Raw genomic sequence first — 20,091 nt, 5'->3', positions numbered from 1 at the left:
CCGTGTTGCGCCTCGTTCCACTCCCTCTCCGAAGAGATGAAACGGGTCTTCGATCGAGCCGCGGCTGGCAGGGAGGCCGCTCACCATCTCTCGGACCTTAAACAAGGAAAATCATCAGTGGCGGACTATTCCATTCAATACCGCACCCTGGCGGCCGCGTGCCAGTGGAACGAGGCGGCGCAGTGGGATCGATTCCTGCATGGGCTGGCCGACCGTGTTCAGAAGGAAATCTACTCGAGCTGCCCCCAACACTCAACGGCCTAAACGACCTGGCACTCCGGGTGGATGCTCGGATTAACTGCCTGTAAGATTTAAAAACAGTAAGTTTGAGGCTACTATCAGGTGGGATCTCCGCCGGGAAGTCCTCAACCACATCATCGACTCTCCTTCCGGTGAAACTGCAGTAGGAGAACCACACTCACGACTGTCATGCCCTTCTGGACTCTGGGGCTGAAGGTAATTTCATTGACTCTCTCCTTGCACGTCACCTGAACCTTCCAGTCCTTCCTGTGTCTCATCCCATCCATGTCACCGCACTCAATGGCCAGGAACTGCCACACGTCACCCACTACACTGAACCCATAACCCTGCTCACCTCAGGCAACCACAGTGAAACCATATCCTTTTACCTCATGGACTCCTCTGTAGCTCCCATTTTTTTAGGTCACCCCTGGTTAATCAAACATAATCCACGAGTGGATTGGGATTCCAACACAGTCACCTTGTGGAGTGAAAGTTGTCATGAGTCTTGTCTGGTTTCTGCTTGTCCTGTTGTGCCTGTTTCTGTCTTTCAGAAAGAGACCATGGTGTTATCAAACGTGCCCGCAGAGTACTTGGACCTGAAGGAGGTGTTCAGTAAGTCCCGTGCTGCTTCTCTTCCTCCGCATCGTCCCTACGACTGTGCTATAGATTTAGTGCCAGGTAAGTCTCCGCCTAAAGGCAAGCTTTACTCTCTTTCTCTTTCGGAGAGGGAGGCCATGGAGAAATACATTTCTGATTCCTTGGCATCGAGGTTCATCCGCCCTTCCTCTTCTCCAGCGGGGGCGGGATTCTTTTTTGTGGGTAAGAAGGATGGTTCTTTCCGACCTTGTATTGACTACCGAGAGCTGAACAACATCACGATAAAGAACACCTATGCGTTACCATTGATGTCTTCAGCTTTTGAGAGGTTACAGGGAGCATCCGTATTCACAAAATTGGATTTACGTAACGCTTATCATTTGGTCCGCATCAGGAAGGGGGATGAATGGAAAACCATCTTTAACACCCCTAAAGGGCACTTTGAATATTTGGTGATGCCGTTCGGGGTCTCCAACTCGCCAGGGATTTTCCAAGCACTCGTTAATGACGTGTTGAGAGACATGGTAGATCAGTTTATATATGTTTACCTGGATGACATACTGATTTTTTCTTCATCTCTCCAGGAACACGTTCAACACGTCAGACGAGTGCTCCAGAGATTACTCGAGAATGGGCTTTTTGTCAAGGCGGAGAAATGCATATTCCATGCACAGTCTGTCCCCTTCCTAGGGTATATAGTCTCGTCCGAGGGAATACGTATGGATCCTGACAAAGTTAAGGCTGTGATAGATTGGCCATCTCCAGATTCCCGTAAGGCCCTACAGCGGTTTCTGGGGTTCGCCAATTTTTATCGACGTTTCATTCGTAATTTCAGCCAACTAGTCTCACCTCTGACGGCCTTGACCTCCCCCAGTACTCTGTTCAGGTGGTCGGATGCAGCTGAGACTGCATTTACCAACCTCAAGAGACGCTTCGTTTCGGCTCCCATCCTTGTAGCCCCTGATCCCACACGGCAGTTCGTGGTGGAGGTCGACGCATCAGAGTTGGGGGTAGGAGCAGTTCTTTCCCAACGTGCTGCCTCGGACAATAAGATGCATTCCTGCGCATTTTTTTCTCATCGTTTATCTCCTGAACGCAATTATGACATTGGTAACAGAGAATTGTTGGCCGTCAAATTAGCTTTAGAGGAGTGGCGTCACTGGTTGGAAGTGTCAGGGGTACCTTTCATTGTTTGGACCGATCACAAGAATTTAGAGTACATTAGAACTGCCAAAAGACTCAATTCCAGGCAGGCTTCGGTCGTTTTGATTTTACTCTGTCGTACCGCCCAGGTTCCAAGATTGTCAAACCTGATTCTTTGTCACGTCTTTTTGATCCCTCTGCCCACCCGGTGACTCCCGAGTGTATTTTACCTGAGAAAATAGTCGTCTCAGCACTCGTATGGGAGGTCGAATCGAAGGTCAAGACGGCCTTAGAAGGGGTAACGCCCGGTTGCCCACCGAATCGTTTATTTGTGCCGGAGGAGTTACGGTCCGAAGTTATTCAGTGGGGTCACTGCTCTAACGTTGCTTATCATCCAGGGATAAGCCGAACCAAGGGGTTAGTTAAACAACAATTCTGGTGGCCACTTATGGTTCGTTATGATTTTGTTTTGGCTTGCTCAGTTTGCGCCAGTGGTAAGTCGTCTAACCGGCCTCCTGATGGGCTACTTCAACCGCTGTCTGTCCCTTCGAGACCCTGGTCACATATCGCACTAGATTTTGTTACCGCCCTCTAATGGCATGATGGTCGTTTTGACCGTAGTGGACCGGTTCTCGAAGGCGGCACATTTCATTCCCTTGCCCAAATTACCTAAAGCCAAGGAGACAGCGGTCACTGTCTTAGATCACGTCTTTCATTTACATGGCCTCCCCGTAGACGTGGTTTCTGACAGGGGATCCCAATTCATATCCAAATTTTGGAAGGAATTTTGTAAATTGCTAGGAGCGACGGTTAGTCTATCTTCGGGTTATCATCCCCAGAGTAACGGGCAGTCTGAGCGAGCCAACCAAGATTTAGAGAGAACGTTGCGATGTTTGGTCTCCAAGAATCCTTCTTCCTGGAGCCAACAACTCTCTATGGTGGAGTACGCTCACAATTCGTTACCAGTGTCAGCCACGGGCCTCTCTCCGTTTCAGTGCAGCTTAGGTTACCAGCCACCAGCTTTTCCTAGTCTGGAATCGGAAGTCGCAGTCCCCTCTGCTCACGCATTTGTCCAGAGGTGCCACCGAGAGCCCGCGAGACTCTGCTCCGGATGCGGGAGCGCACTAAGGCCAAGGCCGATCGCCACCGGTCAAAGCCTCCTGTTTACGTCATGGGTCAAAAGGTGTGGCTTTCTACGAACAATATTCCTCTCCGTGCCGTTTCTAACAAATTAGCTCCCAAATTCATTGACCCGTTTACTATCACCAAGATCATTAGTCCAGTGACAGTCCACCTCAGACTACCTCCAGTGTACAGGAGGATACATCCTGCCTTCCATGTGTCCAAAATTAAACCCTCGTTTAATTCACATATTAATCCGCCTACCCCGGTTCCCCCGCCGCCGCGTCTCGTAGATGGGGAACCGACCTATTCGGTTAATCGTATTCTGGACTCGAGACGGAGGGGACGAGGATTCCAGTACTTGGTGGACTGGGAAGGTTACGGTCCGGAGGAGAGGAGTTGGGTACCTGCTAGGGACATACTGGATCACTCCCTTATTGATGATTACAATCAGCAGGTAGGCCCTTCTGGGAACTCCAGGAGGCGTTCTTAGAGGGGGGGGGGTACTGTCACGGTTGGTAAACCGTGATCTCTGGTTTTGCACTTTGTGGGTGAAGTCTGTGTGTTACGCGTCAGCACTGATTAGTTTGTGGGCGTCTCCGTTAATTGTCATCAGCAACAGCTGTCACTCATTACTCATCCCTATATATTGGCTTGTCTAGCGTCTTGTGTTCTTGTTTCATGTTTGTGACCTATGCTTTGCTTTCTTGTGTGTTTCTGCGTTGGATGTCCGTGTCTCCCCAGAACCCCGTCCACTCTACGCAACCCACCACCAAGCAACACCACTTACCTTTGGCTCACTTCCCCACAGTTCCTGTGTCACCCTCTCCTGCTGCCAACTCACCTCCGCCTTCCGGATTCATCATTCATCACCACCATCTTGGACTGTGCATTCCTCCCAGCGTTATTTGTGTCTCAGTATTGTATTGTTTCATTGTCTTCATTAAATCTCATTAATCTCGCACTTGCTTCCTGCCACTCCTTCACCCAGTCGTTACAACCCACTATTAATATTGCGTCTTATTATTAATGCTGAAAACAGTTTTGCTGCTTGATATTTTTGTGGATACTTTTTGTGATACATTTCTTTCAGGTTTTTTGATGAATAGATAATTAAAAAAATAGCAGCATTTATTTGAAATAGAAACCTTGTGTAACATAATTGTGCTTACTCTCACTTTTGATCAAACTTTATGAATACTGTGACGATGTCACAATGATAAATGAAGGATCCAAAAGCAGAGATCAAAAAATAAACAGTCTTTAATGGAATAATCTTAACAAAGGCAGTCTGTCGTATAAGCACACAGAACTGGATCTTGAAATTATGAGCAGACTCCTGTCTGAGGATTAACAAAGCAAGGCTTCCTTGAAGCAGGCAGTAGCAGCACAGGAGTTGAACACAGTCAGGTGAGCACCGCAGGTTCACTCACTCATCGGTACAGCAGGAAACAGAGACTACAGGAAAACTCGACTGTTCCAGACAAACAAGACAGAATAAACGTGAGTACAATTCTTAATTCAAGCTAGCAGCAATACGAACGTGTGACATACAACAATAATCCGACAGAGAAACTACTAAAACCAACACCAGATAAAGGGTGAACACTCAGAGCAAAGTAGGAACAGGTGTCAAAGCAAATCAGCGCGAGCGCTAATAGTAATGACTACCAGGTGAATAATGAGGTGTGTGTGTGAGTGTGAGTGTGTGTGTGTGTGTGTGTGCGTGTGTGTGTGTGTGCGTGTGTGTGCGTGTATGTGTGTGTGCGCGAGTATGCGCGTGTATGTGTGTGTGCGCGAGTATGTGTGTGTGCGCGAGTATGCGTGAGAGAGAAGAGACAACCTGACTCATGACAGACGAGCGCTCCCAGAGGAATCAGCGTCGCCCTGGCAACCAACAGAAAGCACCTGCACGTCCTCGTCACCGGCTGATCGGTCACAGCTGCTCCCCGTCAGCCTACACGCTCTTAAACAGCACACGCTGCACTCAAACGTCGGTCTCGAACCGAATGCAATGCTGGTCTAATTCCTGTCTCATTTCTTCGCAGAAAGCAGCGAGTGACCGACAGCCCACCCACTTTGGAGCACTTCAGGACACCCACTTTCACCTTAACTTGCACCGAAGAGCACAGAGAGCACAGAGAGCACACGGGAAGCAACGGCCACCAGAAAGCGGAGCAGCACGTTTCACCAGGCGCCCTACACTGTTCAATAAATCCACCCTCCGGGGCATTTGATTTCACGCACCTCGTCGAGTGATTCTTCACCCCGTGACAGTGGTGGAGAATGCGGGCAGTACAGTGAAGAATTACCGACAAGATCACCGCCCCAACTCCTAATTTTTTTCCCTCTTTCCCTGTTTGTGTCATCAGCACCACGGAAGGCGGCGCGCGCGTCCCCGCGATGGAGGACGTCTTACAACGCCTCGCTGAAGTGAGCATCCGCCAGCAGCAAATAGCGGAACACCTCGCCACTCGCCTGGGCAGGACGGAGGATGAACTCGCCGTCTGGGCCGCCGCAGCCCAGCGCGTTCCGCTACCTGAGCCTCGGGCACAAGCCACCCGCCTGTTACCCAAGATGACAGCCGATGACGATGTGGAGGCCTTCCTTCAGGTCTTCGAAAACGTACTCGGTTACTAACGTAACCTCGGTTCTCTCTAGAAGAGGGAACGAGTACTGCGTCTTAGCTAAGACGCTACGGGAAAAGTCTCTTTTCACGATACACTGAAGCAAAAAATTATCCTTAATTTTGAATTATTGTAAAGCGCATTTGCAGCAGCACACAGCCATAGGCGAGACGGCTCGCTCGCTCATTGGCTGCTCTGCGGCAACTGCATAAGCCTATCGAGCGCAGGCTGATGCAACATCAGACCAATGAGGGTGCTTCGCGCCCTCCATGCCACTTCCCGCCGAAACGGGTGTGGCTTAGCCCTATAAAGGGAGCTCGAAAAGGCTGTTGAAAGTATTCAGACCCCCTTAAATTTTTCACTCTTTGTTATGTTGCAGCCATTTGCTAAAATAATTTAAGTTCATTTTTTTCTCATTAATGTACACACAGCACCCCATATTGACAGAAAAACACAGAATTGTTGACATTTTTGCAGATTTATTAAAAAAAGAAAAACTGAAATATCACATGGTCCTAAGTATTCAGACCCTTTGCTGTGGCACTCATATATTTAACTCAGGTGCTGTCCATTTCTTCTGATCACCCTTGAGATGGTTCTACACCTTCATTTGAGTCCAGCTGTGTTTGATTATACTGATTGGACTTGATTAGGAAAGCCACACACCTGTCTATGTAAGACCTCACAGCTTACAGTGCATGTCAGAGCAAATGAGAATCATGAGGTCAAAGGAAACGAAAGGAACTGCCTGAAGAGGCTCAGAGACAGAATTGTGGCAAGGCACAGATCTAGCCAAGGTTACAAAAAAATTTCTGCTGCACTTAAGGTTCCTAAGAGCACAGTGGCCTCCATAATCCTTAAATGGAAGATGTTTGGGATGACCAGAACCCTTCCTAGAGCTGGCCGTCCAGCCAAACTGAGCTATCGGGGGAGAAGAGCCTTGGTGTTAGAGGCAGGGGCGCTGCACAAGATCCCGGGCCCTATGCATAGGCAGTCCTAATGGGCCCCCCTCCCCTTGAAAATAAATATTCCAGACTTTTCAAGGGCCTTCTCTTCCTTTGGGGCCCTGGTAATCAGTACTGGTTTTACCCCCAGTCCAGCGCCCCTGGATAGAGGTAAAGAAGAACCCAAAGATCTCTGTGGCTGCTCCAGAGATGCAGTCGGGAGATGGGAGAAAGTTGGAGAAAGTCAACCATCACTGCAGTCTCCACCAGTCGGGGCTTTATGGCAGAGTGGCTCGACGGAAGCCTCTCCTATTATGGACGAAAACCTTCTCCAGCGTTCTCAGGACCTCAGACTGGGCCGAAGGTTCACCTTCCAACAAGACAATGACCCTAAGCACACAGCTAAAATAACAAAGGAGTGGCTTCACAACAACTCCGTGACTGTTCTTGAATGGCCCAGCCAGAGCCCTGACTTAAACCCAATTGAGCATCTCTGGAGAGACCTGAAAATGGCTGTCCACCAACGTTTACCATCCAACCTTACAGAACTGGAGAGGATCTGCAAGGAGGAATGGCAGAGGATCCCCAAATCCAGGTGTGAAAAACTTGTTGCATCTTTCCCAAAAAGACTCATGGCTGTATTAGATCAAAAGGGTGCTTCTACTAAATACTGAGCAAAGGGTCTGAATACTTAGGACCATGTGATATTTCAGTTTTTCTTTTTTAATAAATGTGCAAAAAGTCAACAACTCTGTGTTTTTCTGTCAATATGGGGTGCTGTGTGTACATTAATGAGGAAAAAAATTTAACTTAAATGATTTTAGCAAATGGCTGCAATATAACAAAGAGTGAAAAATTTAAGCGGGTCTGAATACTTTCTGTACCCACTGTGTATATATATATATATATATATATATATGTATATATATATATATATAGTACTGTACAATGGTTTTAAGTCAGTTACTGTATTTCTATCTTTTGCTGTAGTGTGTCAGTAGTAAATATCAGTTTACATTTCCAAACATTATTTTTGCCAATAAATGTAATAATCCAGTGAGATTTTTGTTTGTACAAGAAGTCTGACAGCAGCCAGTGCTCCACACAGAGATCTGATCTCGGCATAATCCAGTCTGTCTGGAATAACATGAAAAAACAGAACAAACTGAGACAGACTCAATCCAGAAGAACTGTGGCAATGTCTCCAAGACATTTCAAGAAACCTGCAAAGCTACCCTATCATGTTCAGTTGCTAAATACACAGCTAATCCTGATTACCAAAACACAACCACAGAAGGCTTACTAAACAGTATTAAAAGTTACCCATGGCTTTTCTCATTAGAATAAATTACAGCGGTCATGAATTCTCAGCAAATAATTGGCCCATGAGGCTCTCCCCTGAGAAAGTCTCATGAATACAGATTGTGTGTCAATGTCTCTGCTAAATTACAGAAGCAGGTCTCAATAGCCATGCAATCTTTCTCTTTTCTCTAGAGTTATCAAAAACTAATCAGAGGAACTCAGAAGAAGGCTTTGGGATAGTCTTTAAACAATGTGACATTTGTTATTATGATGCTAATTAAGTCATAGTGAAAACATTTGCTTTCTCGGAAAATAAGCCTCCAGATAAGTTGTAGAACATTAGGACTTTAAAAGACTTTATCAAGAATGGATAGAAGTGGAATAATGGTGAAAACACAAGGTGAAAACAGGTTTATTGGAACAAATTTAGCATCTTCATACTTACAGAAAAAATATTGACATACCTCTTTGATCACTGACATGGCTGAAGTAATTCGGACAGGGGATGGTGACCAACTCTCCAATCCTAGCTGATGGCCAGCATGCTAGATCCCATTCTCCTGTACAACCTTAACAAAAAGTGAAAAAAAAAACTGATTAGGAAATAACCATGATAATCATGCTAGAATTGTCTCTTAAATTAGTTGATAAAGGTCTGTACAATATCTTTGGTTCTTGACACATCAAATGTCTATTAAGTCCTCTTTAAGGCCAACTGACACTGTACTGTACTGACAGATGCAGACAAACAACAACAGACACAATGGTCTAATTTTGTCGGATCATTGTGTTACCCCTGTCGATGCCTGTTTGTTGCCGTCTGTTAGTGAATTAACCCTCAGTGTTTTCAACAAGTTCTGATCCATTCTGGATCTCTGAGTGAATAAATTAAAGTTGTGATGTAATCTTAGTAGTGACAGATGTGTTATGTTATGGCAAACATTCAAAAGAAACGGACAATAGAAAAAGAAAAAATCCATCTATCCATCATTGCTGACTGGATGAAGGCATATCTGATACAGTTAGCTTGCAGTCAGTTGTAAGAAAGGGGCTGGTTTAATCAGACTGAATGATTGGAGAAGTCCATCATACATCAAAGAGAAGTCTGGGATTTCACCGGAAGCTCAAATCATTAAATTTTGATTTTAAAAAATTTATCAGAAGAAACATAAGTATGAATGCTCACAATAAGATCAATATCATGCATTTAGATAATAGAGTGCATTTTCATTTTATGCTGATTTTAATGTGGTTTACACCACTTAATCTAACTGATATTAGAGATTTTATAACAGACTGGGCTACATGACAAAAAACCCTAATCAAACACAGTGTCATGGGAGAGAGTTTTATCAAAGTTCATCTCACAGTCTGAGAAAACAATTTGCATATTGGTCTCTGATATATTACTCGGGGGGGTTTATCATTGAGATTTAAATAACAGGAAACACAAATGACAACACTCAACCTTGACCTTAATCTTAAACAACCAGCTTTTGTAACTGCTTTATCCGTTAAAAACTAAATCAATATTAGATCGGGCTGGAACAGGCAGCATTTCGGTTTGATGAGGTACATGCCCAATAGTCTTGATAAAGTCCACTTATAATTTACTCATTCTAGCATTTTCACACATACAAATCACACAAAGCCCTGTGAATGATTCCAGTAATTAAGGTGCTCCAATATGTGATGTGTTATTAGAATTTGCTATTAATTATATGTTATCATAGTGTCACAGTGTCTGGGTTGTGTTCCCTGGGTTTCCACTAGGTGTCCTCCTTTCTCACGGTGTCTGTCACCTTATCACTTCCTGTTTCCCTTATTTGGTCACCTTCCTCCTGTTGAGTAATTGATTGTTCCCCACCTGTCTCCTGTTCCCTCATTATCCTTCTGTGTATTTATACCCGGTCTGTCTGAGTCTGTGTTACGGAGTCCTTGTTTAATGTCTTATGATCATTCATGTCCGTCAAATCAGTCTTGCCCTTGCCTTGTCTTCTTGTCTTGTTTTCTTGTTTGGATTATGTTTGGTTTTGACCCCTGCCTGGACTGTTTACCCCTTTGGATTACCCTGTAATAAATGACTTACCTACAATTGGTTCTATCTCCGTGCCTCATTGGATCCCGAACGTGACAGAAGGACTCCGTCACAGTAGGAACCAGCGGTATGTCATTTTTCCGTTCCCCAGCCAAGATGGCGGAACGGCGAACCAAGTACCTTCGGTTGACCGCCCTCCGCCAAGAGGGCAATGAAGTGGGTGCCCTGGCTCAGGTGTTCTGGTCCCTGGCCGAGGGCATGGGCTACAACGATGTGGCCCTCAAGGACTATTTCAATGGCGGGCTGGATGATCCAGTGTCTCATGAGGAGATGGCGCAGTTAGAGACACTGGAATTCTGGGAATTCCACTAACCCAGCGCCAATGCCCAAATTGGCCACCGTTCCAGTGCCACAGCCCAAGATGGCCGCCAGCCCAGCGCCAATGCCCAAATTGGCCACCGGTTCAGTGCCACAGCCCAAATTGGCCACCGGTCCAGCACCACAGTACAAGATGGCCGCCAGTCCAGCGCCACAACCCAAGATGGCCGCCAGCCCAGCACCACAGTACAAGATGGCCACCTGTCCAGAGTCATGGCCCAAGATGGCTGCTTGCCCAGCACCGCTGCACAGGATGAGAGTCACAGCTGACCCTCTGGAGTTGAGTCAGGTGCCAGTGAACTCTCAAGAGCCGAGTCAGGTGCCAGTGAACTCTCCAGAGCCGAGTCAGGTGCCAGTGAACTCTCAAGAGCCGAGTCAGGTGCCAGTGAACTCTCAAGAGCCGAGTCAGGTGCCAGTGAACTCTCCAGAGCCGAGTCAGGTGCCAGTGAACTCTCCAGAGCCGAGTCAGGTGCCAGTGAACTCTCCAGAGCCGAGTCAGGTGCCAGTGAACTCTCCAGAGCCGAGTCAGGTGCCAGTGAACTCTCCAGAGCCGAGTCAGGTGCCAGTGAACTCTCCAGAGTCAGGGCTAGTCACCGATGACCCTCCAGAGTCAGGGCTAGTCACCGATGACCCTCCAGAGTCAGGGCTAGTCACGGATGACCCTCCAGAGTCAGGGCTAGTCACGGATGACCCTCCAGAGTCAGGGCTAGTCACGGATGACCCTCCAGAGTCAGGGCTAGTCACGGATGACCCTCCAGAGTCAGGGCTAGTCACGGATGACCCTCCAGAGTCAGGGCTAGTCACCATGGACTTTCCAGAGACTAGGCTGGACACCGTTGACCTTTCAGAGTCAAGTCAAGTCACTGGTGATTTTCAAGGACTGAGTCAAGTCACCGGTGATTTTCAAGGATTGAGTCAAGTCACCGGTGATCTTCATGAACAAGGGCAAGTCACCTCTGATCTTCATGAACAAGGGCAAGTCACCATTGATCTTCATGAACAAGGGCAAGTCACCATTGATCTTCATGAACAAGGGCAAGTCACCATTGATCTTCATGAACAAGGGCAAGTCACCATTGATCTTCATGAACAAGGGCAAGTCACCATTGATCTTCATGAACAAGGGCAAGTCACCATTGATCTTCATGAACAAGGGCAAGTCACCATTGATCTTCATGAACAAGGGCAAGTCACCATTGATCTTCATGAGCAAATGCAAGTCACCATTGATCTTCATGAGCAAATGCAAGTCACCAATGATCTTCATGAGCAGTGTCAGGCCAGCACCAATCTTCTGGAGTCCAGTAAGGACACCAGGGGATTACCAGAGTTTCGTCGTCCCGTTGGTCCAGCCGCACGGAGGTCTGCTCCGCCTTGGGGGGCTGTGGTGGTCTTCCGCTCCGCCCTGGGGGCCTTCCGCCCTGACCACACTGTTGTGGTGGCCTTCCGCTCCGCCCTGGAGGACTCTGGCTTCGTCCACAAGGACGTGGTGGTCTTCTGCTCCGCCCTGGGGGGCTTCCGTCCTGACCTCACGGTTGTGGTGGTCTTCTGCCCCGCCCTGGAGGACTCTGGCCTCGACCCCAAGGATGTGGTGGTCTTCTGCTCCGCCCTGGGGGGCTTCATGTTGTTTTTTTTTGCTTTTTTGTGTTCACCCCTGTCCCTGTTCCTCTCTGTTAGTCTGGCCCTCCGTCCCTCCCCCTGAACCTCCTCCGGTCCTCCTCCCTCCTGGTCTCCCTGTTTTGTGTTTACATTCTGGTGCCTGTTCCCCATGTTTTTCGTTTCTGGCCCTCCGTCCCTCCCCCTGAGCCTCCACCTGTCCGCCTCCCTCCTGGTCTCTGTTTTGTGTCTGTCGTGGAGCGTCTGGGAGCCGCTCCGTAGAGGGGGGGTACTGTCACAGTGTCTGGGTAGTGTTCCCTGGGTTTCCACTAGGTGTCCTCCTTTCTCACGGTGTCTGTCACCTTATCACTTCCTGTTTCCCTTATTTGGTCACCTTCCTCCTGTTGAGTAATTGATTGTTCCCCACCTGTCTCCTGTTCCCTCATTATCCTTCTGTGTATTTATACCCGGTCTGTCTGAGTCTGTGTTACGGAGTCCTTGTTTAATGTCTTATGATTATTCATGTCCGTCAAATCAGTCTTGCCCTTGCCTTGTCTTCTTGTCTTGTTTTCATGTTTGGATTATGTTTGGTTTTGACCCCTGCCTGGACTGTTTATCCCTTTGGATTACCCTGTAATAAATGACTTACCTGCAATTGGTTCTATCTCCGTGCCTCATTGGATCCCGAACGTGACACATAGCTCATCTGTGGTTATTGTCTGCCTTAATGAACAATCATGATAAAACTTGATATCAGTGTTGATCTCCTTTTCATGTTTTTCATTAATGACAGCAGAATCAGACCTTAATACTGAAGTGAAAAAGCTGTTTATTTAATTTCAGTTATTTTTAAAATAAGCATCATTAGTTGGAAAATGTTCCACAAGACTATGAGGGACTTAATCACAAAGATTGTGACTGAACTGAACTGAATTCTGTTGATAGCGCATGAATGTGCTCTCAGATCTGATTTACTACCTAATAATGATGAAAAAAAAAAAACCTGCTAAGGCAGTGCTCTAAAACCACTACTGATTTAATCATACAGATAAACACTGATGTTGTGAAGATTGTGCTTCACAGAATGACGTTTCTGCCTACTTAACTAGCATGTATTTGTAACCTCTTCCGATACCAGATCAGACAAACAAACACAAAGCAATTATTAACTGCCCAATTCACATTATCTACAGTAATGAGAAGAGAGGTTTCCGCTGCATGCAGTCTGTGGGAAGAAATGAGGGAAAAATATTGACATTTTTGCAGATAAAGCAGCATAGCTTAACTATAAGTTAACATGGCACATAATGTAAAAAAGAAATATATACATGGATTAACATAAAAAAAGCAAACTGTTTGTTGCAAAAGTGCAAAGTGTTTGCTGCATTATTTTAATTTCATGTGCATTATAATGGTTTTTGTCTTTGTACGTATGACTCTGTTCACACACAGTAGTACTAGCCATGATTTAAGGACAGGTGACTTACAATGAACTCTGATTCGACATGTGGATTTCTGTTATACAACCTGTATTGTTATGGTGGTTATCAGTGGATTTTAAGGTAAAAACAAAGTTCCTTTTAAGCAAGTCATTTCACTCTGTGTCCATCTTTGGAACACCTGTCAGGCAAACAATTCAGTCATGCAAATACAGCTCCTATAGTAGTGTGTTTAGGCAGCACGCAAACCATGGCAGCTGAAGTGATCTGATGACTTTACCAATTATTAACTGGCTCTTTTATTTAGAAGACGGGACTATTCTGCCATGATGCACATTGCACTTTCTCCTATTCATTAGTAACATGAGTGCACCATCTTTGCATATCCAAAGTCTTTGGTAAAAATTTTAATTTGGTATATTAACATCATATCACTTAATAAAATATATGGTTGTAAAATATACACACACTAATATGTCATGCTGCAATACCTCAAACATTTCCACTATACTGTCATATTAAATTTCTGGCAACCACAGCTATTTTTACTGTGTATTTAACAGACTATTTTTACAGTGCATATCACCAGTATACAGACATCATTGTGTCTTTACATGCCTACAGTTGTCATATAGTGATTTATATGCCGTGTACATACCTGATGTGATGTTTTCCAGCTTGGACAAACATTCTCTTTTCTCCGCTTCCAGCTCCCACATGACCTCACACATCTGGACAGATAGCATCTGTTTAAATCAATAACACAATCACAAGATTCTGAAATAAAATATATACGTTTTACTTGCAATAAAACATATCTTAATTTTTGAAGTTTGAGAGAACATTGCATCACATTTCTGAATAGCAATAGACCTTTGATCACGTAACAAGCTGCACATAATGACTTTTTGAAGAGGACGAAGTGAAATGGTTGCACATGTGACACTGCCTCTCCCTTTTCCTGCGTGTCATGGAGATTTGATGAAGGGTAGGACAATTCATGTTGTTTCTTTGTTTTTACATAGCAATTTAACAAGTGTAGCATAAGTTCCAGCACTTACTGAGCTCTTAATAATGTCTCCTTTCACCTCTGCAAATCCCTAAAGGACTAACCTCTGGATATATCTATATGGTTGAAAAATTCATAACATAAATTATTTGTCGTCAAGTTGTCTCAATGCAGCTATATCCAGTTTTCCTTAAAAATGTAGGCTGTATTATACAAGAAAGTGCTCTTGTGGATTCTTTCATACAGCACCAGAGGACAGTGAGATTTATGGCAGGTATTCGCTGGCAGATGAGGCCATTGAGAGGTCACATCAATCAAAGAGTCACAGCAGAGCTATGGTTACTCCCAAACCTGTCCATATTGCCTACAGAAAGTATGACCATCTGGGTCAAATGTTGCTCTGGTACCTGAACGGTCAGTGTGTGTGATCTACAGCAGTGTTTTACAACTTGTTTTGCATGGCAGTAGCTCCATAAATAAGACTCAAGAGCGCCTTCTTCAAAACTGGAGCTGAAATGTGTCCCATTTAACTTTTATTACGCTGAATATCATTTGTTATTATGGTTCATTTGATTATTATCACTTCTAAACAAAAAAATTATCAATAATTTGGGTGAAAACAGACTTATCTTGTGTCATACATTTAAGAGATTTATAAAACTAGCACACATTATTAAGCATTATTTTTTCTGTTGTATATTTTTAACCCAACAGAATCTAAATCTTTCTATGTACTGGACTGATCTTGAAACATCTTGAGATATGTGCCATTCAAAGTATCTTTTAGCTCAATGCTGTATGTTAAGTCAGTTGAAAGCACAGGTTCTTTATAGTTCGTGTATGTGCCCAGAGCAAACAATCACATTCTTTTATACTGTACTGTGTGGGGTGACATATTCAGAAGTAAATTCACCATTGCATGGTAAACTGTACTTTATAGAGACATGAGTCACTACTGTCTGCAGTGGGGAAGGAGCTATGATCAAGGACAGTGCTGGAACGGACACACTGATGATGAGGGTTGTAACCATGGCGTCAAAATAAGAGAAGAAAATCATTCTTTACTCGATTTCAAATAGCATGATTAATACTACTGACATTGTTTAGATGGCACATGCTGTACATAGAGGAATCTTTCCATTGTAGCACTGGTACTGTGAATGCATGCTGTTTTTAGCAGTATCATTCTGGAGCACTAAACCTGAAGGATTTAAAAGTAAATACTGACTGATTTCCTTCGTTCACCTGCAGACACGATTCGATTTCTAACATTATAGCAGCACAAAAAAAGTGTTATGTGATGCATCATAAATATGATGCAGAGTAAAGCATAATTTTAACAATATATATATAACTCTATTATCAACAAACTCTATTATCAACATATGTCCTTCTGCTTAGTTTTTATCTTACATTTGATTTATTTCGGACGGATAATGCAGGAAAGTTTAAATTGATTGCGTTCTTATCCAAACAAACACCAAGCCAAAACTTCAGTCTCAACAATTTAATTCAGTTCCGAAAAAATCTGCTCTGTGATAGGAAACACACAGCAGCTGCAGCTCGGAGACAGAAGAGCAGACGAGCAACAGTTCACCACTGCTCACTGATCTATGTTTTATTTTGTCAGCACAACTAACCCAGCTTTAGATTTGAAAAGCACAATTCTTCCTGGAGATTAGTTTGAGGACTAGGTGCTAAATACTTGAGAGCTTTTCTTTCGTCGATGTCTAATTAAATAGGAAACTTGACAAAATTACAAAAGTGTTGATACTCACAGGTCCTACCGAGCAGGTTAGGTATAAAATCAGCATTCGTTTAGACATATCCATTTTAGCCGATTCAGCAGTTGCCTGAGAGCCCTTCGCAAAAGTATGGATGCAGAGAGACAAGTTGACGGACGAAAAGTAAATGACAAAGAATCCGAAGCATCAGCCAACTATGAGCCGTGCGCGCGGGTTCACCAGCCGGACTTCACCGACAAACCTGTCCATGTTTATCCCTAATATGAAAAAAAAACACTTCATTCATGAACGACTCTGGAATAATACGAAGCCATTCACAAAAGGCGTTTGCTTGAACCACATACGTGACGAGCGCGAGGTGGACTGTAATTCCAAGGCTGTCGACTCACGTCCTAAACCCTCACTTCCAAAGTAGGAATGTGTGTGTGTGTGAGTGTGTGTGTGTGTGTGTGTGTGTGTGTGTGTGCGCGTGTACAATACAATGTACAGTCATAGCCAAATGTTTTGGCAGTGACACAGTTTTTTTGTTTGTTAATAAAGTTTGCTGCTTCAGTATTTGTAGATTATTTTTCCACATGTTTCTATGGTATACTGAGAAACAATGTTAAGCATATCATAAGTTTTAAAGGCAACAAAATATGAGTCAATATTTACAATGTTGACCCTTGTTCTTCATAACCTCTTCATTTCGCTCTGCCATGCTGGATATTAGCTTCTGGACCAATTAAATCCTGACTGATGGTGATCAATTCTTGCCTTAGTTCTCGGGGTTGATCACAATTTATGGGCTTCTGCCTGTCCACTCGCATTTGAGGACTGACCACAGGTTCTGTCTGGGATTGAGATCCGGGTAGTTGCCTGACCACAGATCCAAAATTTCAATATAATCTTAGAGCCACTTCTTTATCACTCTTGCATTGTGACATGGTGCTCCATCATGCTGGAAAATGCATGGATCATTACCAAATTGCACATGGATCATTGGAAGAAGTCACTCTTGCAGGACATTTGATTCCATTCTTTATTCCTGGCAGTGTTTTGGGCAGAATTATGAGAGAGCCTACTCCCTTGGTTGAAAAGGAACCCCACACATGGATGGCCTCATGATGCTTCACTGTTGGCACAACACAGGACTCATGGTAGTGTTCATCTTTTCTTCTCTAAACAATCGATTTTTCAGATGTCCCAAACAGTCGGAACGGAGCTTCATCAGAGAAAATATCTTTGCACCAGTCTTTTGCTGTCCAATTCTTGTACTTCCTGCAGAATTTCCGTCTGTCCTTGACATTTTTCTTGGAGAGAAGAGGCTTCTTGCTGCCCCTCCTGACACCAAGCTAATGTCTTGGACTTCACTGTCCATGCAAATGCTCTCACACCAGTAAAGATTTGTGATCTCTTGCCTTCTCAAGTTGCCAATAATCACCACTGGAACTGACTGTTGGAAGTGCCTTGGGAATTTTTTATAAATGTAAATGATTTCCTGGGAATTGTTTTCATTTACAGATATATATCAAAATATCTTGTATATAAATGCATATGTGCTTATTGCATGAAATCAATCATTTCAAAAGTATAATGGAGAGAGTCTAATATAGATTAACCAGCCCATGGAGATCTTATATGTTCATTTCTTTTCAAAAGAACCTGCCAGAAGAACAAGAGAAGTGACTCTTGTGCAGCCAGCAGACAAAAACATTCCCAAGGAAATGTATGTTAAATGGTGCCCATGCTGAAAAGAACTGATAGTCCTCCGAATTAATCAATACTGGGATACTCTCAGACCTTTAAAAAATGTATATATAGCCTACTCCTTCAGATGTACTGCTCAAATCATTTACTATAGAGATGAACTGACTTTATGACGTGCTGCACCAGCAAACGATATCGCACCTTTCATCATTACTATAACAATAAAATATTGCAAGCAAAGAATTTATTCAACAGGAAAAATAAAAAAAGTCAACAATTTATGCCAAAATTTGTGCTGCATTTCTGTTATTTATTCACTGATACTTAGTGTCTAAAAACAAAAAGGTGTGAAATACGCATTCAACTTGCCATGCATTAAATGAGTGACTTTGCACAACTACATAAAATTGGCCCAAGATCTGTGAATACCAATTTATACAAACATGAAAGAAGCAAAAACATATTATGTTCATTTAACTTTTGTGTAATAGCATCCTGGGTTTTGTTGAATGTGCTTTTAACTCTAGTGAAATGGTATCCTGGTGTTTTGTTGCGTTTCGTTTGGATGAGTCACAGAACTAATTGGTCTGCAGAATGACATAAAATTCTACCAACCATGGAATGAACCAGCTGAAATGTTATACAGGTGCTGCTCTTATAATTAGAATATAATCAAAAAGTTGATTTTTCAATAATTCCATTCAAAAATTTAAACTTGTGTATTCATTCATTGATATATAGACTGATATATTTCAAATGTTTATTTCTTTTCATTTTGATGATTATAACCGACAAGTAAGGAAAATCCCAAATTCACTATCCCAGAAAATTAGAATATTGTGAAAAGGTTCAATATTGAAGACACCTGGTGGCACACTCTAATCAGCTAATTAACTCAAAACACCTGCAAAGGCCTTTAAATGGTCTCTCAGTCTAGTTCTGTAGGCTACACAATCATGGGGAAGACTGCCGACTTGACAGTTGTCCAAAAGACGACCATTGACACCTTGCACAAGGAGGGCAAGACACAAAAGGTCATTGTAAAAGAGGCTGGCTGTTCACAGAGCTCTGTGTCCAAGAACATTAATATAGAGGCGAAGGGAAAGAAAAGATGTGGTAGAAAAAAAGTGTACAAGCAATAGGGATAACTGCACCCTGGAGAGGATTGTGAAACAAAACCCATTAAAAAATGTCGGGGAGATTTACAAAGAGTGGACTGCAGCAGGAGTCCTTTGGAAATAGGCCTTTTGTGTATGTCACAGGCCGGGGGTGTGAAGGCGCTACTTGCCAACCGACACTCCCTTCTACTGTACCTCCCCCCGAGGAGCTACCCCGCCGCTCAAGGAAAACGGACAACAGAATAAAAGCAATCTCAAGTTTATTTATTTAATTAAAAGGCAATCCCAAGGAGAAAGATCAGGCCAACCGGCCCTCCTACGTCGACAGGTCCAGACTAGATGACAGCAGTGGAGATTGTACTCGAGTCGCTAGACCAGCGAGACTTCAGCATAAACTGGTGAGCAGGGCGGGTCAGTATGGGTTCAGTATGCTCACTCTTTCTTCCTGGATACAAGCCTGGATGCAGCAGCAGAGATGTGGCTCAGTTCACTACCTCCGCGGAACTTCAGCATAGACTGGTAAATAGAATGGACAAGTATGGATCCAGTATGCTCACTCTTTCTTCTTGGTTACAGGACTGGATGCAGCAGCGGAGATGTGGCTCGGTTCACTGGCTAAGCAGGACTTCAGCATAGACTGGTAAACAGAATTGATTAGTATGGATTCAGTATGCTCACTCTTTCTTCTTGGATGCAGGACTAGATGCAGCAGTGGAGATGTGGCTCAGCAGGACTTCAGCATAAACTGGTAGGCAGAGTGGATCAGTATGGATTCAGTATGCTCACTTTCTTCCTGGATACAGGACTGGATGCAGCAGCGAAGATGTGGCTCGGTTCACTGGCTCAACAGGACTTCAGCATAGACTGGTAAACAGAATGGATTAGTATGGATTCAGTATGCTCACTCTTTCTTCCTGGATGCAGGACTAGATGCAGCAGCGGAGATGTGGCTCAGTTCACTGGCTCAGCAGGACTTCAGCATAGACTGGTAAACAGAATTGATTAGTATGGATTCAGTATGCTCACTCTTTCTTCTTGGATGCAGGACTAGATGCAGCAGCGGAGATGTGGCTCAGCGGGACTTCAGCATAAACTGGTAGG

General features: G+C 44.2%; 1 protein-coding gene across 1 annotated transcript in view; it reads right to left on the bottom strand.

Annotated features, from left to right (window-relative positions):
* LOC132155001 (vasoactive intestinal polypeptide receptor-like) overlaps window positions 1–16,579 on the bottom strand; it is a 41,487-nt gene extending 24,908 nt beyond the window's left edge. Inside the window, exons 1-3 of the mRNA XM_059563763.1 lie at window positions 16,217–16,579; window positions 14,088–14,175; window positions 8,443–8,547 (exon numbers count right to left, since the gene is read on the bottom strand). Of these exons, the coding sequence (XP_059419746.1) occupies window positions 8,443–8,547; window positions 14,088–14,175; window positions 16,217–16,270 (247 nt within the window). The 5' untranslated portion in view covers window positions 16,271–16,579. The remainder of the gene's footprint in view (window positions 1–8,442; window positions 8,548–14,087; window positions 14,176–16,216) is intronic.
* Between the last annotated feature and the right edge of the window lie 3,512 nt (window positions 16,580–20,091).

The sequence above is a fragment of the Carassius carassius genome, chromosome 12, assembly GCF_963082965.1.
Source record: "Carassius carassius chromosome 12, fCarCar2.1, whole genome shotgun sequence".
NCBI classification, from domain to species: domain Eukaryota; kingdom Metazoa; phylum Chordata; class Actinopteri; order Cypriniformes; family Cyprinidae; genus Carassius; species Carassius carassius.
This window is presented reverse-complemented; position numbering and strand designations above follow the sequence as displayed.